This window comes from Coturnix japonica, chromosome 25 (assembly GCF_001577835.2).
Source record: "Coturnix japonica isolate 7356 chromosome 25, Coturnix japonica 2.1, whole genome shotgun sequence".
NCBI classification, from domain to species: Eukaryota; Metazoa; Chordata; class Aves; order Galliformes; family Phasianidae; genus Coturnix; species Coturnix japonica.
Genome location: NC_029540.1, coordinates 1,196,418 through 1,217,226, shown reverse-complemented (window position 1 = coordinate 1,217,226; position 20,809 = coordinate 1,196,418). Strand labels below are relative to the sequence as shown.

General features: G+C 54.0%; 5 protein-coding genes across 5 annotated transcripts; all 5 read left to right on the top strand.

Annotated features, from left to right (window-relative positions):
* Positions 1 to 341: 341 nt before the first annotated feature.
* LOC107324454 (protein S100-A6) lies at positions 342 to 1,701 on the top strand. Its single transcript, XM_015884480.2, has 3 exons — positions 342 to 510; positions 1,026 to 1,177; positions 1,493 to 1,701. Exons 1-3 carry the CDS (start codon positions 357 to 359, stop codon positions 1,631 to 1,633), a joined length of 447 nt encoding a protein of 148 aa, XP_015739966.2. The 5' UTR covers positions 342 to 356; the 3' UTR covers positions 1,634 to 1,701.
* A 1,518-nt stretch (positions 1,702 to 3,219) lies between these two features.
* Positions 3,220 to 4,169, top strand: LOC107324455 (protein S100-A9-like). Its single transcript, XM_015884482.1, has 3 exons — positions 3,220 to 3,348; positions 3,426 to 3,582; positions 3,843 to 4,169. The coding sequence occupies exons 2-3, from the start codon at positions 3,430 to 3,432 to the stop codon at positions 4,050 to 4,052; spliced, it is 363 nt and encodes a 120-aa protein (XP_015739968.1). The 5' UTR covers positions 3,220 to 3,348; positions 3,426 to 3,429; the 3' UTR covers positions 4,053 to 4,169.
* A 1,654-nt stretch (positions 4,170 to 5,823) lies between these two features.
* Positions 5,824 to 7,791, top strand: LOC107324456 (protein S100-A12-like). The gene is made up of 3 exons (XM_015884483.2): positions 5,824 to 5,937; positions 6,211 to 6,415; positions 7,499 to 7,791. The coding sequence occupies exons 2-3, from the start codon at positions 6,221 to 6,223 to the stop codon at positions 7,661 to 7,663; spliced, it is 360 nt and encodes a 119-aa protein (XP_015739969.1). The 5' UTR covers positions 5,824 to 5,937; positions 6,211 to 6,220; the 3' UTR covers positions 7,664 to 7,791.
* Positions 7,792 to 11,044: 3,253 nt separating this feature from the next.
* LOC107324457 (protein MRP-126) lies at positions 11,045 to 12,451 on the top strand. The gene is made up of 3 exons (XM_015884484.2): positions 11,045 to 11,146; positions 11,672 to 11,830; positions 12,119 to 12,451. Exons 1-3 carry the CDS (start codon positions 11,138 to 11,140, stop codon positions 12,308 to 12,310), a joined length of 360 nt encoding a protein of 119 aa, XP_015739970.1. The 5' UTR covers positions 11,045 to 11,137; the 3' UTR covers positions 12,311 to 12,451.
* A 5,535-nt stretch (positions 12,452 to 17,986) lies between these two features.
* LOC107324383 lies at positions 17,987 to 20,525 on the top strand. The gene is made up of 4 exons (XM_015884362.2): positions 17,987 to 18,268; positions 18,646 to 18,792; positions 19,021 to 19,144; positions 19,519 to 20,525. The coding sequence occupies exons 1-3, from the start codon at positions 18,179 to 18,181 to the stop codon at positions 19,123 to 19,125; spliced, it is 342 nt and encodes a 113-aa protein (XP_015739848.1). The 5' UTR covers positions 17,987 to 18,178; the 3' UTR covers positions 19,126 to 19,144; positions 19,519 to 20,525.
* Positions 20,526 to 20,809: the final 284 nt, after the last annotated feature.

The following is a 20,809-nucleotide window of genomic DNA, read 5'->3' as shown; positions in this document are numbered from 1 at the left end:
CCAGTTCCCATACACAGGAGCCACCCACAGCCTCGTCCCCATGAGTCAGCCCCGCCGGCAGCACCATGCCCTGCTTTTCCTGGTCCATAACTCTCAGGGATCAACGGTTCTGATGGCACCACGATAACGGGGACGCTGAGCAACTTCCATCCCCTGTGACAAAGCAATTGCCGATCCCACATCCAGCACTACTGCCCCACATTGGCAATACCAAAGGGTCCCTCTGGGATGTGCTCAGTGAGGGGGTTGGGGTCTGCCCCCCTCCCACTGCTCTGTGGGGCACCCAGGACCCATCCCCTATCCCAGTGAACCCCTGGGAGCGGCGTTTCGGTTGCGTTCACACCCGGGGTGGGGTTATGGAGTATAGAGGAGTGGCTTCAACTCACCCCTGCACCCATCCACCCCCGGCCCCCCCTGGATGGGAGGACTCAGCCATGACTATAAATGCGAGGAGGAGCTGCGCACCACAGCCCTCCCTTCCCCATTCCTGGATCCTGTCCTGCTCCAGCGGTAAGTTTCCCTTTCCTCCTTCCCATTCCCTTTTCATTAACCCCCTGCAGCTGCCCTCGGGGCTCTTTGCTGCTCTCCAGATGTGCAGAGATCCCCATCCAGATGTGGGGACCCTGCGACCCCCAGTGGAAGCCAACAGCTTCCTCATGTCCTTTCCCATCTCAGGGCTGGTGAGGCGATGGGGATTGGAGACCCCATTAAGGCTTCTCCCCATCCACCCCACTCATACCCCCTTCTACCCCCCATCCCAGCCCCCAGCAGCTCTAACAGTCCCGTGGCTGCGTGCGGAGGCGGCGGGCACTGTGCCCTATGAGTCAGCGCAGCCACAGCTCTGTGCAACGCCCTGGGATGGGGGGGACACAGAACAGCCCCCCACCTTTGGGGCTGTGCTGAGCTGGGACCTCAGGAGCTGTGCCCCCAGCACTGGGCTAATGGGGGGGTTTGGGGGCCATAGAGGGTCTGAGGGTTTGGGAGAGTTGGATTTGGTGGGTGCTGAGCTCTGCTCTGGTTCACAGCCCAGCTCACAGCCATGGCAGCCCCCCTGGACCAAGCTATTGGACTCCTGGTGGCCATTTTCCACAAGTATTCAGGCAAGGAGGGTGACAAGAACAGCCTGAGCAAGGGCGAGCTGAAGGAGCTGATCCAGAAGGAGCTGACCATCGGGCCGGTGAGTATCCCACAGCACTGCTGCACCAACAGGGACCAGCTGCAAAACACACCCGGAAAATGGGCATGGGATGGGCAGGGTGGGAGGTGACACGAGGTGTGATGTCACCTGGAGGTGGGGGTGGCACAGCTCTGCCCCCATACCTGGCCTTGTGGGATGGCATGTGAACACTGTGCTTTGTTGGGGTGGATGTGGGTTGGGGATGTGCTCATGGCCAGGTCTTGGGGGGCCCCCCCAGCTGTGATCCCCCTTTCTGGCCATGTCACCCTCCCGGCACCCTGATGGTTAATGGCTCTGTGCTCTTTGGGGCTGTAGAAACTGAAGGATGCTGAGATTGCGGGGCTGATGGAGGACCTGGACCGTAACAAAGACCAGGAGGTGAACTTCCAGGAGTACGTCACCTTCCTGGGTGCATTGGCCATGATCTACAATGAAGCCCTGTTGCAGTACAAGTAGGGCTGAGCCCACACCTCCCCCCCTCAATGGCCTCTAAGGGGTCCAATAAAACTCTTTTGTAAAGATTTGCAGCTGTGTTTGTGGTCCTTGTTGAACCTCTGAGGAATTAAAGCCTCAGGGATCAGTGGAGCACCTGAGTGCAGCTGCTCTGTGTTCACATTGCAAGGGTTGGGGCCACACTGTCCCCTTGCTCCGAACCCTAAGTCCTTTTGGGTCCTGATTTGGAATTGTTTTTGCATTCAGAATTGGCACGATGCATGATGAGCATCCCACCCTGCTGGCTCTGCTCATGCCTTGCACCCACCTTGCTGCTGTATCCCCATCTCCATTCCACCCCAATGGCAACGGGACAGCAGCACCCAGCAAAGCAGCATCACAAAGGGCAGCCAGGGGCTCACAGTGTGTGCATGCATGTGTCCCTTCTCACCTGGGACATGGACATATATAGGGCATACCTGTCTCCTCCCACCCCCACGTGGCACCGCCGTGTCCCTTCACACCTCCCCATATGTTACATGTGTCCCTTTGCACCTCCCCAGCTGTGCATCCATGTCGCATCCCCACGCAGGTGCAAATTTGTCCCTGCATCCTGCCCAGCCAGACACGCAATTATTGCCACTTATTGCAAGAACTGCTGCTCCATCCCCACGCCAGCAGGGACCCCTTTGCAGGGAGGTGCACGTATCCTGCTCCTCACACAGACTGCTCTTTGTTTCACCATTTTACAAGCCATGTTCCTCCTGGAACAAGTTCCTCCTGGAGAGGGAGGTGTGAAGAGAAGCTGTTTCACCACCTCCATCCTTCCCATCTCCTAATATCCCTAATGGGCATCACGGGTTTTCTGCCCTCCCATGAGCAAGGATAGGGCAAAGGGCTCCAGCACTGCACGGTGGGGCTGCCCAAGGGGGTTCTCCCCTCTAACACACACAGCATTCTGCTCCCAGCCCCACAACCGGGTCCCTGTGGGGTCCCCACAAGCAGTGACACCGCCATGACCCTGGGAGGAGCAGTTGGCATTGATTGCCAATGCCAATGCCAACAGTTGCTGTCATCAGGCAGCAATCATTGCTGCTGGGAAGTTCTGCCTGGGAGGCTTCCAGCACTCAGCATGTCCCAATCTGCAGAGGTTTGATGTCTGCTGGACTGATTGACATGGGATGCTGGTTGCTGACCGGGTTGGGATGTATCCCCCAGCAGCCCTGGGCAGGGGGGCAACCATCTCCATCCAGAACCAAACATCAGGGCAGACACCACATCCCTCTTGGAATGAACCACATCTACAGTCTTACCACCATCACCCTATGGAGACCCTCACCCACAATGTCCCATAGGCTCCAGCAAAACCCCTCTTTCTTCATCTCCACCAAGAACCCCAAATGGGGAATCCCCTGCAGCCCTACAGACCTGCTCAGCTGGCTCCCTGCAAAGGTCTCACTCGGTGTTTCCTTGTTTTGCCCCAACGAGTCTGATGTGTGTCCCTCCCTCCTTACCGCCAGCAGCAGTCGCTTACCGGAGCTGGGCATGATCCTGGGCGTGCTGCGTTCTTCGCGATGGCCTTGCACAATTCCTGAGGTTATCACCCCAAAGTTATTCCAAGGTGTCATAAATCGTAACTCAGGGAGGGTATAAAAGAGCCCTCCCAGCACCGCGCAGCCACCGCCGCAGCCACAATCCTGCTCACACCGCTGTCAGAGGAACCCCACGACCGTCTGTTGGTGAGTGGTCACCCCCAGTTGGAGCTCCTGGAGGGCTCTGCTTCATCTATAATGTTTGCTTGGTTTTTATTCCCTAGTGTGATGAAGACCGACCTGGAGCTCGCGCTGGAGTGCGCCATCAATATCTACCACCAATACGCCATTCGGAACCCAATGGATGATTACCTGAGCCGGAATGAGTTCTCCATGCTGCTGAAGGAGAATGCCAAACCCTTCCTCTCTGACACTGTGCCGGTGAGTTGGGCTGCTCAGCATCCACGTGCCTGTGGGAGATCCGTGGGTGCTGCTCTCCTGGGGCACAGGGGAGCTGAGACCCTCTGAAAGGGATTGAGACCCTCTGAGGGGGATTGAGACCCTCTGAAGGGGATGGAGGATGAGCTGGGTAGTTTTGGGTGGACTATCCCCAAAATGGGGTCAGTGATGGGGAGTGGGGAGCCAGGATGAAGCTGTGGGGTTGTGGGGGACCCCATGCCCTGACTCGTTTTGTCCTGCAGCCCAACGTGTCCATTGATGAGTACATCAAGCAGCTCTTTGCCAAATCTGACAGCAACCACGATGGCCGCCTGAAGTTCACCGAGTTCCTCACCACGCTCAGCCTCGTGGCCATCGATGCCCACAACCGGTCCCACAAGCAGCCTGGGGACCATGGCCACGACCATGGAGATGGCCACAGCCACGGCCACGGCCACAGTCAGCACCATTAAGGCTGTTCCTGCAGAGCTGCCCTCCTCCAGCAGCAGCATCACCCCTATCTGCCCAAGGGGTGCCTTCTGCTTTTGCCTATGACACTGAAATAAATTGTCTTTCCCTGTGCACCAAATTCAACTGTGATGTGTCCTGCACTCTAGGGAGGGGGGGAATGGGACATGTTCCAGCCCAGCCTGCAGCCATGGGGTATCAATGAGACATGGGGACACGGGAATACACAGGGCATCCCCATCCATCCTACTGTTCCCTGAGTGGGAGCAGAGCAGCGCACAGCTCATGCTGGGCTGGTTCATGTGGCAGCATTGCTGTGTCCTGCAGTGCCCACACCCCAGTAGGTTCCCACCAGATCCACAAGCCCCTTGCACAGCATTGCTTGGCCCCTGCACCCCACACCTCATCACTGTGTGTCCTGAGCAGCCCCTCCTGCCCCAATCTGGGATCTCTGGGTGCTGCTGAGACCCAACTCAGCTGGTAACCCTGAAGTGGAGGTGATGCTTTTGCAGCCCACAAAGCAAGCAGCACTTTCCTGCAAGCCACCATGCATCAGAGGGGCAACAAATGATGCAGAGGGACTCTGGGGGTGCAGTGCTGCACTGTGCAGCCTCATGCTTTGTCTGTGCAGGGTGGCAGCTCCTTGGAGTCCAGCAGGTCCATGTGGCATCACATCATAGGGACCTGATCCAAAAGCAGGATGGAGCCGTGCATTGGTGGGCAGCCATGCATGGAGAGGGGACCCTCAGGCTCATGGGGGTGGTGTAAACCAAGTTGGGGAAGGAAGCGTGGGGCTGTGTGGTTGTTTGCATCCAGGGACGCCAGTCGTCGCTCTCCGACACCACAATTCAGCCACTGGGGAGCAGCTCTTGTCCCCCATTTGGTTACTGTCCCCATCCAGGACATCACTGCAGGTGTGGGGAGCATCACTGGGGTGGGTGGGGGCAGAGGACCAGCAGCCCTGCCCTGAGGGGACACAGCAAACACCACCCAGCTGATGGTTGATGATGACAGGTGGGGAATGAGGATGCAATTTGGGACTGCTGAGAAGCCCTAATGAAAGAAGGAGGAGAAAGAAACAATAAAATGAGTCAGGGATACTGGAATAAAGAAAATCATGCAACAGATCTGATTACTGCTCCCGGCTGCGAGAAGCGCCCTCCGAAAGCAACCTTTGTTTTTGTATCCCCACCTCTTCCAGGAACCTCCTGTCTAATTTTAACATCTTCTCATTATCTTCACCCTTTTAGGACCTGCTGCTGTTGCAAAACCCCCAGTTGAAGCTCAGGGCAATACAGACCATGACCCTGGGTTATTTTCCCTTCCTTGAGCTGAGTTTCCTTCATAGAACACAAAGGAAGGTCTGGTGATGTGAAAGTAGCAAATAGTGCAAGATCACCTGGAAACGCAACTGTTAAATCAAGACAACGCTCCCATCTCTGCATGTGTTCAACCAGTTGACAATGCAGAGAACACAGGCCCTGCAAACCGTGTTAAAAGCACGTCCACATCACTCTGGATATCCCACCTTCTTGCTATGTTGGGGTGGGAGAGGGTAGAACGCTCAGCACGTTGCCAAACCTGCAGCATCAACACGGCAAGCTCTGCATTTCTCTCGATGTTTCCCCATTCTTTGTCCCCACTTGGATGTGGCAGGACAGCATTTCTGAAGCCTGGTGGGTGCAACCAGGAACAGAGATGGGGACAGAGGCTTCAGAGGTCCCACCTCGCAATTTCTAGGTGCGGGAAATGCTAATTCAAGCTGTTGCTTGCACCAGGTGTGTCACCGCCTCTGACGAAAGAGATCCTCGGATGGATATAAAGAGCAAATCCAGGTGCTGGGATCACTACGACGGACCCATCGTCTTCTAAACCTCCTCGCAGACAAAGGTGAGTGACATTGCATGGATTCCTGCAGCATAGGAGGATGAGGATGAGGGTGATTTTGGTGTATCGCTTCGTATCATATCTGTGTCGTTCTGGACCCACATTTCCCCCTTTGGGGTCGTGGGTTAATATCAGTTAGTGGCATTTCTGTGCTACTGTTAGCAAGGATGGAAATGTTTCTGCTTTGGGGTGAGAGCTGCATAACCTGGGGGTGCCTTGCAGCACAATGTGGGGTGCTTGGCTTTGTCCCCTGATGGCCCCAAGCTCTGTTTGCAGGTATCCCACCATGTCCACACACAGCACCACCCCACAGGCCAAGGAGCAGCAATTTCCAGGGAACTGCACTCTGGAAAAGGCCCTGAAAGCCATTGTGAACATCTACCACCAGTACAGCATCCGTGAGGGTCAGCTGGACCTCCTCAACTTCAATGACTTCCAGACGCTGCTGACTGAGCAGGCACCCAACTTCCTGAAAGTCTGTGTGAGTGTCTTGGGATGGGAGCGAGGGGAGGCAAAGCTGAGCTGGTCCTGGGGGGGCACTGGTGGGAATGGGGTGCAAACATCCCTGAAGGGCTGTGGTCCATCAGACCCAGCGCAGCCGTGCACTGTGGGACCACCTGAGCTCATAGAATGGCTTGGGTTGGATCCACTGTGGAATATATTGGGTTGGAAGGGTCCTTGAAGGTCATAGAACAGTAGAATGCCTTGGGTTGCAAGGACTCTTAAAGCTCATGGAACTGTAGAATGCCTTGGATTGGAAGGGTCCTTAAAGGTCATAGAACTGTAGAATGCTTTGGATTGGAAGGGTCCTTAAAGATTCTAGAACAGTAGAATGCCCTGGGTTGGAAGGGTCCTTAAAGGTCATAGAACTGTAGAATGCCCTGGGTTGGAAGGGTCCTTAAAGATTCTAGAACAGTAGAATGCCCTGGGTTGGAAGTGCCTTAGAAGGTCATAGAACTGAGAATGTCCTGGGTGGATAGGGTCCTTAACAGATTCTAGAACACGTAGAATGCCTGGGGTTGGACCAGGTCGCTTAAAGGATTCTAGATAGCAGTAGACATGCCCTGGGTTGGAAGGGTCCTTAAAGGCATAGGAACTGTAGAATGCCCTGGGTTGGAAGGGTCTCCTTAAAACGTCATAGACTTGTAGAAATGTCATCTGGGTTAATAAAAGATCGTAGAACAGTAGAATGCCATCTGGGTCCGATAAGGGTTCCTTAAAGATCTAGAACAGTTAAGAATGCCCTGGGTTAGAAGGGTCCTGAAAGATCATAGAACCATGGAACTGTTGGGTTGGAAGGGAGCTCACATCCTCCCCAGGCCCACCCTTGCTATGAACTGGGTGCCCCCCAGCTCAAGCTGCCCTGAGCTCCATCCATGACTTCAGGCACCTCCAAGGATGAGACGCCCACAATCCCACATAAGGCAAGACCCATCCTCCTTGGAAAAAGAAAACCCCAATGATCCCAAATACTCCTCCAAACGCTTCTCAGCAATGAAAGGAACAGGGTGGGGGTCGTGCCCACTGGGGAGGGGCACTGATCTTCACCCTATTCCCCCTGCAGGGCAGGAGCCGTCCTGGGTACCTGAAGGAGCTTTTTGAGGAGACAGACCTGAACAAGGACAAGGAGATATCGTTCGAGGAGTTCACCATCGTGCTGGCCAAGGTGACCGACGACGCGCACCACATCATCCATAAGGAAGACAGATGCAAGCCAGACAGCAATTGAACCACCCCACCCCACAGAGCCAGGCTCTGGGGAAGGACCCATAGGGGTCTGCATGTAGGAATGGGGTTCTGGCTGAGTCCTGCCCGCTTGGGTCACATATAAGATAATAAAGCATCACCTAAACCTCTCTGAGTCCTTCCTATCTCTGTGCTCCCTCCTCAGGGTTGGGGAAATGGGGGCTGTTTGTGGGAGAAGTGTTTGCCTGAATGAAGGACCCCAAAAACCCATGAAGGGAGAAGCTTGTGACATCTGCGGTGGGTGGGCACCAGTTGGGTCACTCATGGCAAAGGGCAATGGGAGGAAAACTGGGGGCACCTCTGGTCCATCCCCCTGCCCATAAATGACCCCCAGAGAGTTTCACCACCTCCAGAAGCATATAAAGATCTCACTGCTCACACCAACCCCTGTGTCTCAATTTATGTCCTGTCCTGGCACTGGTGATGCTTGGAGTTAATGTTAGGGTTAGGGCCAGGGGGCTCTGGGATAGCATTAATGTTAGGGTTAGCAGTTGGGCTGGGGGGCTCAGGATTAGGGTTAATATTAGGGTAGGGCCAGGGGGCTCTGGATAGCATTAATGTTAGGGTTAGCATTTGGGCTGGGGACTCAGGATTAGGGTTAATATTAGGTTAGGCCAGGGGGCTCTGGATAGGGTTAGTGTTAGGGTTAGCATTTGGGCTGGGAGGCTCAGGATTAGGGTTAATATTAGGGTTAGGGCCAGGGGGCTCCGGGATAGCATTAATGTTAGGGTTAGCATTTGGGCTGGGAGACTCAGGATTAGGGTTAATATTAGGGTTAGGGCCAGGGGGCTCTGGGATAGGGTTAGTGTTAGGGTTAGCATTTGGGCTGGGAGGCTCAGGATTAGGGTTAATATTAGGGTTAGGGCCAGGGGACTCATGGCAGCAGTTTGTGCCCCCCTAGGCAGCAGCAATGAGTGGCTGCAGCTTCGGGCATCTCAGACAGACCCAGCCCCCACCACAGACCCCTTGTCTGTAGAACATCCTGAGCTGGAAGGGTCCTTAAAGATCTGCCTTGCTCAGCACATCCCGCTGATTTCACCACCCTAAAACCACATCTAGCAACCAGGACCTACTTCCTTCCCAATCTCATGTTAAATCTGCCATGAAATGCAGCAGCACGAACCCCGCCTTGCCCTCCCTCTGGCTGCAAGTCAGCTCATTCTGCTCATAAATGTATTTGGAAAGCACTTCAGCAAACACTGCCAAGTATGGGTTGCCCGGTCAGGGCTCGGCTACTGCAGACACAGCTGGTCCTGCTCACCCTGAACCAGCTCCTGTGTGCTGTGCACTGCCCGCTCCCACTCCCTGCCCCACAGCAATGCTTGCCCAACGCTGCAGCCTCAGGGCTGGGATTGCAGCTCACCGTGGCACAGTGCATGGGTGTGACAAGGCTGGGAGGCTCTGCTGCACAGAGAGACCTGTTGAGCCCCGTGGGATGATGTGCCATCACCTTCCCGGGACCCCAAAGTTGTACCTGGTCTCATGCTAAGGGTTACATTGAGTGAGTGACTGACAGAAGATGCTATGGGGGATCATTGCTGCTGCCTGGTGGGCACAACTGAGTATCCAGCTGCTGTCCTGAGCCCCTCAGCCCAAACCCTAATCCTAATTTTAACACCAGCCCTAATTTTGAACACCCTGGCCTTAAACCTAATGATAATCTTAACCCTAACCCTGAGCTCCATAGCCCTAATCCTAAACCTAACCCTAACCTTAGCCCAAACCCTAACAGTAATCCTAACCTCAGCCCTAAACCTGAGCTCCCCAGCCCCAACCCTAACCCTAACCTTAACCCTAATCCAAACTGGAACCCTAGCCTTAACCCTAACTCTAACCCTGAGCCCCCCAAACCCTAACCTTGACCCTAACCCTGATCCTGAACTCCCTGGACCTAATCCTAACTCCAACTCCAACCCCAAGCCCACTAACCTTAACCTTGATCCCAACCCTAACCCTAAGCCCCCTTGTCCTAAATCTAACCCTAAACTTGACCCAAACCCTAACCCTGACCCTAAACCCATTGGTTTTAACCCTACCCCTGAGCCCCCTAACCCTAAACTTGACCCTAAGCCCCCTAGTCCTAACCATAACCCTGAGCCCCCGAACCCTAACCTTGACCCTAACCCTAACCCTGCTGGTCCTAACCATAACTCTGGGCCCCCTAACCCTAACCTTGACCCTAACCCTAACCCTGAGCCCCCGAACCCTAACCTTGACCCTAAACCTAACCCTAACCCTAACCCTGAACCCTCTGGCCTCAACCTTGAGCCCTCCACCCCACCCTGTACCCTCAGCCCATCCTCTCCCCACCCCACGTCAGGATGATACAATGGCCAAAGCTCCATTTCCTGAAATCGCTACCAAATTCTGCAACCCAGCAGATGGTCCCCAACATTGTGAAACATCCCAGACCTTCCCTGGCTGTTACGTGCACCGGAGCATCACGTTGTGAAATGCAGACCTCCATAGCAATGAGGGCAGGGCTGTGTCCCCCCCCTACCCCCCATCCAGCAGCTCTTGGCACTGCTGCCCCATGGCTGCTCATTAGGAGCTCAGTGGCTTCACTTTGGCCCTCATTTGGCATTGGAGATGGGCTCCGTGCTCAGCAGGTTGGACGGATCCCAGCCAAACCAGCTGAATCAGCCTGGAGGTGAAAAGGGGGGGGGGGTTGTCATAAAGCTGCACTGGAAAATCCTGTTTTGCTCTCAACTGCACCTGGCCTATGCAGCACCCGGAGTCAATAAGGCACAATAGCACCAAAGGAGGACATGTATTAAAACAACAAGAAAGCCAAAATCCACCTTTCAGCCTCACCCAACCCAACACCCTGGGGCAAAACTGGGGTGGGGTGAAACAGACCCATAGAGCCCCATCTGCAGCCATGCAAGGTGCCTTTCCTGGAGAGCTGCTTGCTGTAAGAAGGGGACGGTCCCTGTGTCACACAGCCAGCCCCTATTGGTGTGGAGCAATGGGATTTTGGGATGCTTTTGGATGCACCAGGTCCACCAGGGTGAGGTGGAGAAGTGTCCCTGCAGAGGGGAATAAAGCAGAGGGGAATAAAGGAGAGGGGAATAAAGGAGAGGGGAATAAAGCAGAGGGGAATAAAGGAGAGGGGAATAAAGGAGAGGGGAATAAAGCAGAGGGGAATAAAGCAGAGGGGAATAAAGCAGAGGGAAGCTGCCAAAATGGGTAGACATCTCAAGGATGGTCAAGGGGAGCTGGCTATGGGGACACAGGCACCTCCCTGCCATTACAGGAAAAGCCACAGAGACCCCTTTTAAGGAACTACCCCCCAAGCCTTAAGCAACACACCACGATGTCATGACAATGGACCGTAATGGGATGAAATGAGGCATTTCACAAGCAGGGGATGGGGCCTGCAGGCAGCCTTATAAGACAGGCTGCGCTCCAGACCGGCTGCAGTTCAACCTGAGACGGTCATCGCTGCTTCATCAACATGAGCAAGGCAAGTCAAGGGGATAAAGGGGGGGTTCTAAGGTCTCCATGCTCTTTTCCAGGTGCAGGTTGAGCCAGCAGATGGATGGGGATCCTCTGCTTGCCCTGTGAGCCTCAATGCATCCCAGCAGAGTGCTGATGGAGATGGGAATGGAGTGCAGCCTCCTATTGTCTCCTATTGGAAATAGCTGTCTGCAGTGTGGGATGGCCACCGAGGGGCTTGTGGGTGTCAGATCTAAGGCTCTGCACTGCCATAGAGGTGTTATAGGAGCCTTGTCCCAGCTGCAGAAGGCTCATTCTGATGGAGGCAAATCAGCTCTTAGACATTATGTTCTACTATACAAGGCAGAGCCAAGGCTGCAGCCTCTTCCAGGCTCCCTTGGCTTGCAGGTTACCCAAGCAAACAGCTCAAATTTAGCCTGAAAACAGAATGACTAAGAGCCAGGCTGCATCCCCACCTGGCTGCAGGGAGCTGTGCTGATGTGCAGACACCTGCTGCAACCCTGACCTCATGCTGTGACTCTGCCTCTCCCAGGGCTGTCAGACCCAGGGGCCGCTCTCTGAGCTGGAGAAAGCCATGGATACCATCATCGATGTCTTCCACCAGTACTCGAGACGGGAGGGGGACAATGACACCCTGACCAAGAAGGAGCTGAAGCTTCTGATTGAGAAGCAGCTTGCCAACTACCTGAAGGTGAGCAGAGCTGGGGGAGGGGTTTCTTGCACCCCAAGATGGGAGAGAGTTGGGTTGGATCCCACTGGTTCCTATCAGCTCAAGTGCCCTAAAGAGCAAATCCAGCCCAACAGCCTCCTCCTGCCCCAGCTCTCCCCATCCAGCAGCCACTATGAGGTGCTATAAGGACAGATGAAGGGCAGCCTTCCTGGAGATACAGCTGGGATCTCCAGCAGCCTAGAAGGGTCTTAGCAAGGCTGGGGGACCTCAGGGCTGTGACCAATGGCACTTCTGTCTCTCCTCCCCCAGCACGTGAAGAATCAGGTCTCTATTGACCAAATCTTCAAGGATCTCGATGGCAACAAGGACCAGCAGCTGAGCTTTGGGGAAGTGATGCTCCTGATCATCCGGGTGATCATCGCAACCCACGAGCATCTCCACTTCTGTGAGGACCATCAGCACCAGCAACAACACCAACATCAGCATCAGCACAACCACTGAGAAGGGCTGTGCTTGGCAGCTCTGAGCTCCTGCTGCCCCCTCCAACCCTCTGCTCCCCATCCTCCCCAACCCTCTGCTCCTCCAACCCTTCGAGTCTGATGGTTTTGCTGCCAAATAAAGATTTGCCCCAAGGTTGTCAAAGCTTTCTTGTTTCTGCTTCTTTTTTCTCACCTTTCTCTCCCCCTCCAGCATGGCTTCAAACCATGGTCAGACTCGGTTGCAGGCTCCCAAATGCAAGATGAGCTGCTGGGAGAGCAATGCTCATTGCAGCAGGGTTCACAGCAACCTTTGCAGTGTCTTCTATAGGTCAGAGAAGACCACAGAATCTATCCAACCTCCTCATTTCCAGCTGAGAAAAACCTACTTTGTGAATGCTCTGCCTGTGTCCTCAAACCAGGCTGCAACGGTGGGTGACAGAGATGGGGAAGAACCATCTTTTTAGGTCTCTTTGGCCACACAATCCCAGTGCTTGGCTCATAACATCTCAGGTTTGCACGGAGGCAGCTATGAATGGCTGCTTTCAGGGGGTTGGAAATGCCTGAGATGCCACAGAGCTTCTGATTTGAAAGGCTGATTTGCAAATGCCTTTCAGAGGGGGGGATAAAAGGAACAGTTGTGATTTCCTAAGGGTGAATGGAAGCCCTGAAATCACCCTGCTTGGTGAGGAAACTTGCCATCAGCTTCCCCAAAACAGCAGCAGCAGCCCCAGGGTAACACAAGACTGCTCCGAGTTTGCTTCACAGCTGCTGGTCAGGTTGCTTCAGCTTCCTTTAGGGTTGCTTTTGACATTTGAAACGTGTCTGACACCTTCCTACAAGGTAATACCTGGCAGGGTGAACATGGGATCTGCTCAGCTCTACATGCAGGGTTGGGTGTCCCAGTGGAGCAACCAAAAATGGGCTGTGCATCCCAAGCTGGGTCACACACCCCATCCTATAGCACTGTAGGGTCTCATAGCAGATGTAGTCCTACATTCAGGGGGAGAGCAGAGCTGGTTTTCCCTGCCACCCCCCTGCTGTAAAGCAACCCGGAGCAGAACAGCCCCCAGGATGTGCCCACCCCAGGATGGAGCTGTTGTGGTTGCAGCAGTTGGGTTTTATAGGAGCTCTTCCTACACAGGTCTGAAGCACGTAAACCCAGTTCTGGGGCAACACCGGCTGACCCTGCCCCTCCCTCCAGGATCCAGGCAGGAAGCAGCAATGAGCAACAGGATATTTGCCAACACGGCGGGGTTCTGCTCTGCCCCGGGTGAGGGTTCGCTGCTGTGTCACCACTGGGGCTGTGACAAAAGGATGCAGAGAATAAAACTCCTGTTGCTCTGAGCACAGCGGGATCGGAGCATCGATGTGGGGCTGCAAGAGAGTTGAGGCGAGCTCTGCTATAACTTAGAGCTCCCCAAACGCATCCCGCAGCTCCAGCAGAGCTCCAAGACCAAAGCAACCCAAGGGAGGTGCTGGATACCCGCAGTCAAAGCGCATCCCATATTGCACGCTTGGGCTGAGCCAGCTCTGTGGTCAGGGCAGCTCATGGCATCCCATTAGGGCCACGTTGCCCCTTGCAGGGATGGGGACAGCATAGGAGACCCTAAAACCCCGTTGCTGCCGTAGCATCTCTGCAGCAATAAGGGGCAAGAGGACGCAGCTTCAGGCTCGTGGGTTCATCCCAGGTTGTCCTATGGAAGCTTTCAAAGGATGAGGCTTTGTGACAGAGCCCTGCTGCCACCTGGTGGCACCGGCAACCCCTCCTAGGAGGAGGAAAAAAGGAGATGAAGGCTTTTATAACAGCCCCAGAATGAGGAGATGGGACCCAGCTGGGGCAGAGCTGTGTCCCCCCCCCACATCTCCAGCTGGGACCTAAGCATCCCCCCATGCGACCATCACAGAACCAGGGTTCGGCTGATGCTGGAGGAGACCTCTGGTTCCAACCCCCTGCTCCAATGTGGCCAACAGGAGCAGCTCTGTATCCTCTTGGGGCACCTGCACAGCACTGAGCACTGCCCAGTGCTCCCAATGCATCCCCATTGCACCCTATGCATCCCCATTGCACCCCATCTTAATAGCACAGAGCCAAGCTCTGCCCCCACTCACCTCCCTGCTTTATTTATGGCCATAAGTTGGGACCCCCTGAGTTCCCCACCCCACACACAGAGCAGCCCTAGATCCATATTTACAGAACTCAGAGGCCTTTTCCAACCTGGATGATTCCATCTCGCATCTGATAACTCCATTTCCTCCCCACGTGAACCTGTAAATTACCATCCTGAGCTGTTTCCTGAATGCAGCAATTTGCTGCTGCAGCTGTCAGCCTTTCCAAGTCGCAATTCATTTCTGCTCCTGATGCAACCCCACGTGCCCAGTGACACAACATCGTGCTCCCTGACGTTCCTAGATTACTGTCAGTTTATGGGAGGGCCATCATAAGGGGAAACAGTAAGAAGTGATCTGAGCAACCCGATCCAGCTGCATGAGTCCCCATTCATTAATGGAACAGGACCAGGTGGCCTTGATGAGCTTCACCCAACTCAAACGATCCTAAAGATAACCCCCATCTCCCTAACTCCCAATGGGAAGTTCCTTGCGAATGGAAAGAATTACATGTCAAAGAAGAAGGGCTGAGGTCATCGACATTTGGCTGACAGAGATCAAGTGCATTAATAACCCCATTGGCATTGGGTAGCGGTGTCTCATGCTCAAAATAACCCCTTTTGGAGGGCTATAAAACTCACTCAGCCCAGTCCTCTCCATTCATTGTCCCTTCCAGACACTCCTGCTGTTGCTGTAGAGGTAAGTCTGCTTCTCCTCATTCTACTGCCTAGATGGAAGCAGAGTGCACAGAGGTGATGGAGACCCAGGAGTGGGCAGAGGGGATGGGATAAGGATGGGATAAGGATGGGATAAGGATGGGATAAGGATGGGATAAGGATGGGATAAGGATGGGATAAGGATGGGATAAGGATGGGATAAGGATGGGCTGCATCATGGTGATGGGTGGGAAATGGGTTTGGGGAGAAGCTGGTGGGTCTCACTGTGTTGGCCTGGGGCTTTGCTTATGTTGGAATTGGGCAAAGAAAGCCCAGAGAGTGAGGCAGAATTGAGGGGGTATTTGGGATGGATTGGGAAGATGCAGAGAGAAAGAGTTCAATGGGGGGGATAAGAGTGGGGGGATGAAGAGAGAGAAGGGAGGGAATGAGGATAGATGAGAAATGCACCAGGGTTCCTCTTACCAGAGCCATCTTTTGCTCCAGGCAGCTTTACTGACGCTCAGAAGAAATGGGTTCCAGCCAGTCCTGCCACAACCAGAAGCCCTCCTGCCACAGCTCCCAATCCTGCCATGACTCTGGGTCCTCCTGCCATTCCAGCAACCAGAACGTCCCTGAACCCGTGTACCCCTGTGAGACACCATGCAACCCTCCAGCACAGACCTACCATGAGCCCACACAGTATTACTCCCCACCAGCACAGACCTCCTACCCTCAGAGCACAGCCTACAAGCATCCACAATGCCCTAAGTTCTAACAGCAGGATCTGACCGTGCATCCAGCTCTGCAAACCCTGGACATCTCCCTGCTTAATGCACGGACCTCATCCTCAGTGCTCAATCCTTCCCAGCTGTGATGCTTCTCCATAGAGGGCAATGCAATATCGGGTGCAGCACCTTTGGTTCTTTATTTGAGTTCTTTCTGCCCGTGCAATGTTTGCTGCTGACAGTTTCCTTCTTGCTTTGCTTCTCCCATCTTCAGCCTGGAAATAAAAGCTGAATTTCAAGCATTCTGGAGGCGTTTGGTTGCTACTCTGTCTTATTCAATGAGTGGGTTTGGAGACTCAGACAAAGGGTGAGGAGCACCAAGGAGGGGTGAAAGGCCTGTAGCATCGCATGGGTTGCCCTCACCTTCTTTCCTACCAGCTGGTGTCTATCTGTCTCACTAATTAAGCTCTAAGCAGAGACCAGGTGCAGCTGGGCCGTTAACATGAAGCTAAACAAACTCAGCGGGGGGTGAAGCTCGTGTTTTAACAGATGGGAAGCTGAGATGGAAAGAACTTGCCCAAAGAAAGGGGACTTAGTGGGCCCTTTTGTGATGGAAATCCATGAGTTAAGCCCACCATTAGCTTCCCTAATAGAAATGGAGTAGGAATGAATGCTCGATGCCACCAGAAGTCGAACTGAAGGTCAATAATGATGCCTTCAGTCCTCAGCATCTATGAAGTTGATGCCTAGTGCTCCCATTGCCCCTCTTGGGCTTCAGGTTGTCCCCATTGAACCCCATCCTGGCACTGGGCATCACTGTGCACAGCTGAGCTCCATCTCTATGTACCCCCTGTCACAAATTAGACCAAATCCATCGTTTTCGGGTCGTAAATAACCCCCTGCAGGTTTATAGCCATGAGTGTGACCCCCCAAGAGCCCCATCATCCCTCAGACCCCCACACTGGGGCTGTGTGAGCTTCTTCTGAGGGCTCGGCCCCACTCATAGGGACCCATGGCACCGCGATGGCATCAGCTGCCGGGATTGGGAACGGCGGAAGGTCTGAATGATTCACAGCAATTTACCGCCCCATTCCCAGGGCGGATGTGCGTTAATTGGGGTGGAGGGAAGAACGGGGAGCTGGAGGTGCCATTGCTATGCGTGGCCCTCTACAATCACATCCTGTGCTGCATGGCCACCCCCCATACCCCACTTTATGTCCAGAGTCAGGCTGGCAGCCCACCTCCTCTCTGTATCCCAACATAGAGCCTTTCCAAGAGCTCCCATAGATCACAAGGGCCAGGAGCATCACAGGCTGCTCTGCTTTGCACCCAAAGAACCCACAGCAACTTGCTGCCTCTCCCTTCATCCCACCAAGGCAAAACTGAGCTTCCCCACCGCTCTTTGCAGCTCATTAACAACCCACTTAATTGCAGAGGTGCCTCTCTGTGGCTCTATCAACATTCGTGGGTGGTTGGGGTGGCCTCCCCAGCCCCTCCTCGCCCAGACACGCCGAGCAGAGTGATGCACTGTATGATCTCACCTGGCTCCCCACCAGATCTATGGGTGCAATGGGAGCTGGCACAACCTGCAGGGCAGGGAGGGCTCATTGGGCCCCATGCAGGTGTGCACACCCAGGGCCATTGACTGCCCTCAGAACACACAGGAATGAGGGCAGGCGTCCTGTCCTGGTTGCATTGCTGCTCTGTGTGCATTGCTCTGTCCCCATGAGCCACCAAGTGGCTTTGCCGTGGGGAGGGAGCTCACATTCAGACCTATGGCCTTGTTCAGCCGGGCTGGCATCACTCAGGTGTCCCCTCATTGGCATCACCTCTCAGGACAGGCATCTATATGGTGTCCCCTCACTTCCATCACCCCCAGGGGTAGGAATCATTTCAGTGTCCCTTTGCTGCCACCTCTCCCAAAGGACCAGCATCTCCTCACTGCCATCATCCTTGGGGACAGGCATCATTCCAGTGCCCCCTCACTGTCACCTCCCCCATGGACAGAAATCACTGTTATCCCCTCCCTGCCATCACCCCTGGGGTCAGGCATAGGATAACACAAACCCCATTTTCCCCCCCCCCACATCAAGTTATTTTCTCAACAGCTTTTCCAAAGCTTTGATATTGCAAAACCACCACAATCATAAAATAAAGGACCCCCCCACCTTCTTCTTTTCTCCCTCCTCCCTCCCCACCAGGGGCTGCTGAATACAGACTTCCAACCACGAAGGAAACCTCCCAACAGCTCCATTTTCCAGCAGCCTCCCACCCACCACCAGCAGAGCCCCCCCCCGGGGCAGTGCCCACAGCCGCATCTCCACGCTTGACCTACATTTGCTTTCCCATGTAAACACCGTCGGCAAAGCAGGAGACCGAGGGAGGCTCCGTGGGAAGGGAGCGATGCAGAACAGGATGGACCGGGGGAAATCCTCACCCTCCTCCCACCCCTCCCTTCCATTGCGATCTGCACCCATCAGCTGGTGGACGAGGGTGAGTGTGCGCCGGTTCCCTTTCGCACTTGGAAATAATGCGGTTTAATTTCATGCTTTTTTTTTCGGGGTCGTTTTCCCATCCTCCCCGCAGGGTTCGGGGCAGAGACCAAAGGCATCGCCTCGCTCCGCCCTAGAGCTGATTCCTTCCTCCCAATGAGCGACTCCTGTAGTTTTAAGTGGGGTGGGGGGGGGGTGAAGAAATAAAGCAAATGAAGGTGGAAGCCCCATAGATAGCAAGGGTGGGGGCAGCCCGGCTTTCAGCATCCAGCACGGGGAGGTTTCTTAGCACCCAAACTTAGAGAGGCTTGAAATGATCTTCCATTACTGGAGGGGAGGGGGCAGAACCAACCTCCTGATGGCTTTTCTCCCCTCCAGAACCAGCAAAGTCACTCCGACATGTCCAAGCTCATCAAAGCCATCACTGATATGATGGACGGCAGTGCCAGGAGGGGGAAGAAATCCGAGTCCTTCAGCAGGAGTGAGTTCAAGAAGCTGATCCAGCAGGAATTCGCTCCTGTCAAGGTATCAACGTGGGCACTTTGCTGGGTGACATCTCGGGGTGGCCAGGAGGGTGATGAAGGCTCCTATAACACTCACTCTACATCCAGTGTTAGTGTGAGATATCCCCAAACTGCTGATTTTCCCATTATTGTGAGCACCCTTTTGTCTTGCTCTACCATTGGGATGGGGGAACACAGCCCTCATTTCAGCCTGGATTGGAGGGGGGTCTAATGGTCTCCTTTCCCATAGAGGTCTTCCACCAGTAAATATCACTACATCGGCAGCACGCTGGATTCGGACACTGAGCCCATGAACAAGAAGGAGAAGGGCTCTTCTAAAACCTGTGTGTACTGAGGGGCACGGAGAGGAGGAGGTAAGAGGGGGGGGACAGAAGGGAGGTGCTCCTGGATGGTACTGCATTGCCTTAATGTACAGGGACAGATCCAGCTGTGGCACTGCATCTGTCCCCAACCCAATTTTACCTCCCATGGTTTGCCCAGCAAAATTCCATCAGAGAAAATGGGATGATGAGAAAATACTCCCACTGGGGGTAGGGGTAGGGGGATGGAGGGTATTCCATCAGCTTTCATAAAGCCAACCAAATGGCAAAGTGATGATTGGCTTCAAGCTCCTTACAAAGCATTGCATCTACCTGGGGTGGGCAGTGGATGGATGGGGTTTGGGGTGGGGTGACAGCTTTAATGGGGTGCTCATGGGTGGCTGCCCCATAGAGTTTTCTCCCTACAGGATCCCTGATTTCCCCCGTGGGTGAAGCACAGCAGCGATGGGCACAGTGTGATCACACAACAGGGGGGATGTGAGGATGTGCCCCGCTCCATATATTACCTCCATGAGGAAAAACCTAACTCTATCTCTCCTATTTCCTTTGTCCCGATGCTCTGCAGGTGTCTCTTTGGGATGCTTTGCAAATGGGGCTTCAAGATTTGGGGTGCTGGGGCCAGATCTGTATATGTAATAGTGGAACAGAGGCTGATGCATCAATCCCATCCTCTGCCAGCTCCCATAGCTTTAATGGGTAGAAAGTGAAAAATGGCTACTCAGAATGGCTGGACCGAGCCGTGCAATTAGTTGACTCAGCCTGTCCAGTGTTAATGAATAAAGAGAAGCAATTATTCTGGGAAAATGAAAGGTCTATGGGTGGCAGCTCATCTCTGGGTGATTTGAAGTCATTATGGATTGGATTCTTATGGGTTTGAGGGGACCCCTCAGCACTACAGGGATGTCACCCCCATCAGTGCAGCTTGGCCTGTGCCTTGGCTTGCTTTTCCATTGAAAAAAGGGAAATTCTGCCTTCTTCTTTATTTTAGGAGAGCTTTTGGTCTCTGTAATCACCCTGCAGAGGGAGGCATGGAGGATGGAGAGCAGGGCTGCCTTCCCCTTCAGTGCTTAACTCCCATAGGGAAACCAATAGAACAGTAGTGAGGGAGGAGGGGTGGCATTGCAGGAGGTGATCAGGTCTGTCATGTTTCTGTCTTCATCTATGAGCTCTTGGACAGTCAGGGGGTGACACATAGCTCCTGGCAGGGCTCACTTTGCAGTCACTTAAGCATGAGGATGAATGTTATCTGAACATTCCCCCAAGCCAATATGGAGCAGGATTTGGTCCTTCAGCTGTTACTGTGCTGTAAATATCCCAAAGGGTTTTTTTCTTTGGTTTATTGTTTTTATCCTTTTTTTTTTCCTAAGTGTTTGTAACACCTTAAAGAAAGGCAATAAAAGAGGTATAACAGGAAGCTTCCTCCTTGTTGTGAGCCCCAGCAACTCAACACTGCAGTGCTAACACCATGGAGGTGGGGCAGCCCAATGGGGATGGGGTAGCAACACAAAGCCCTATGGGGCCTTGGGATGCAGGGCAATCAATGGGATGTGGAGGGGTTTTGGGGTTTTCTCCATCACTTGGGACCCATTAGGGGAGGAGGACAGAGCTAAGAGAACCCAAGGATGATCCACATCGATTGTAGCTGGTATCACGAGGGCTGAAAGAGAGAAAGGCAGCGCATGCATGGCATGAACACAC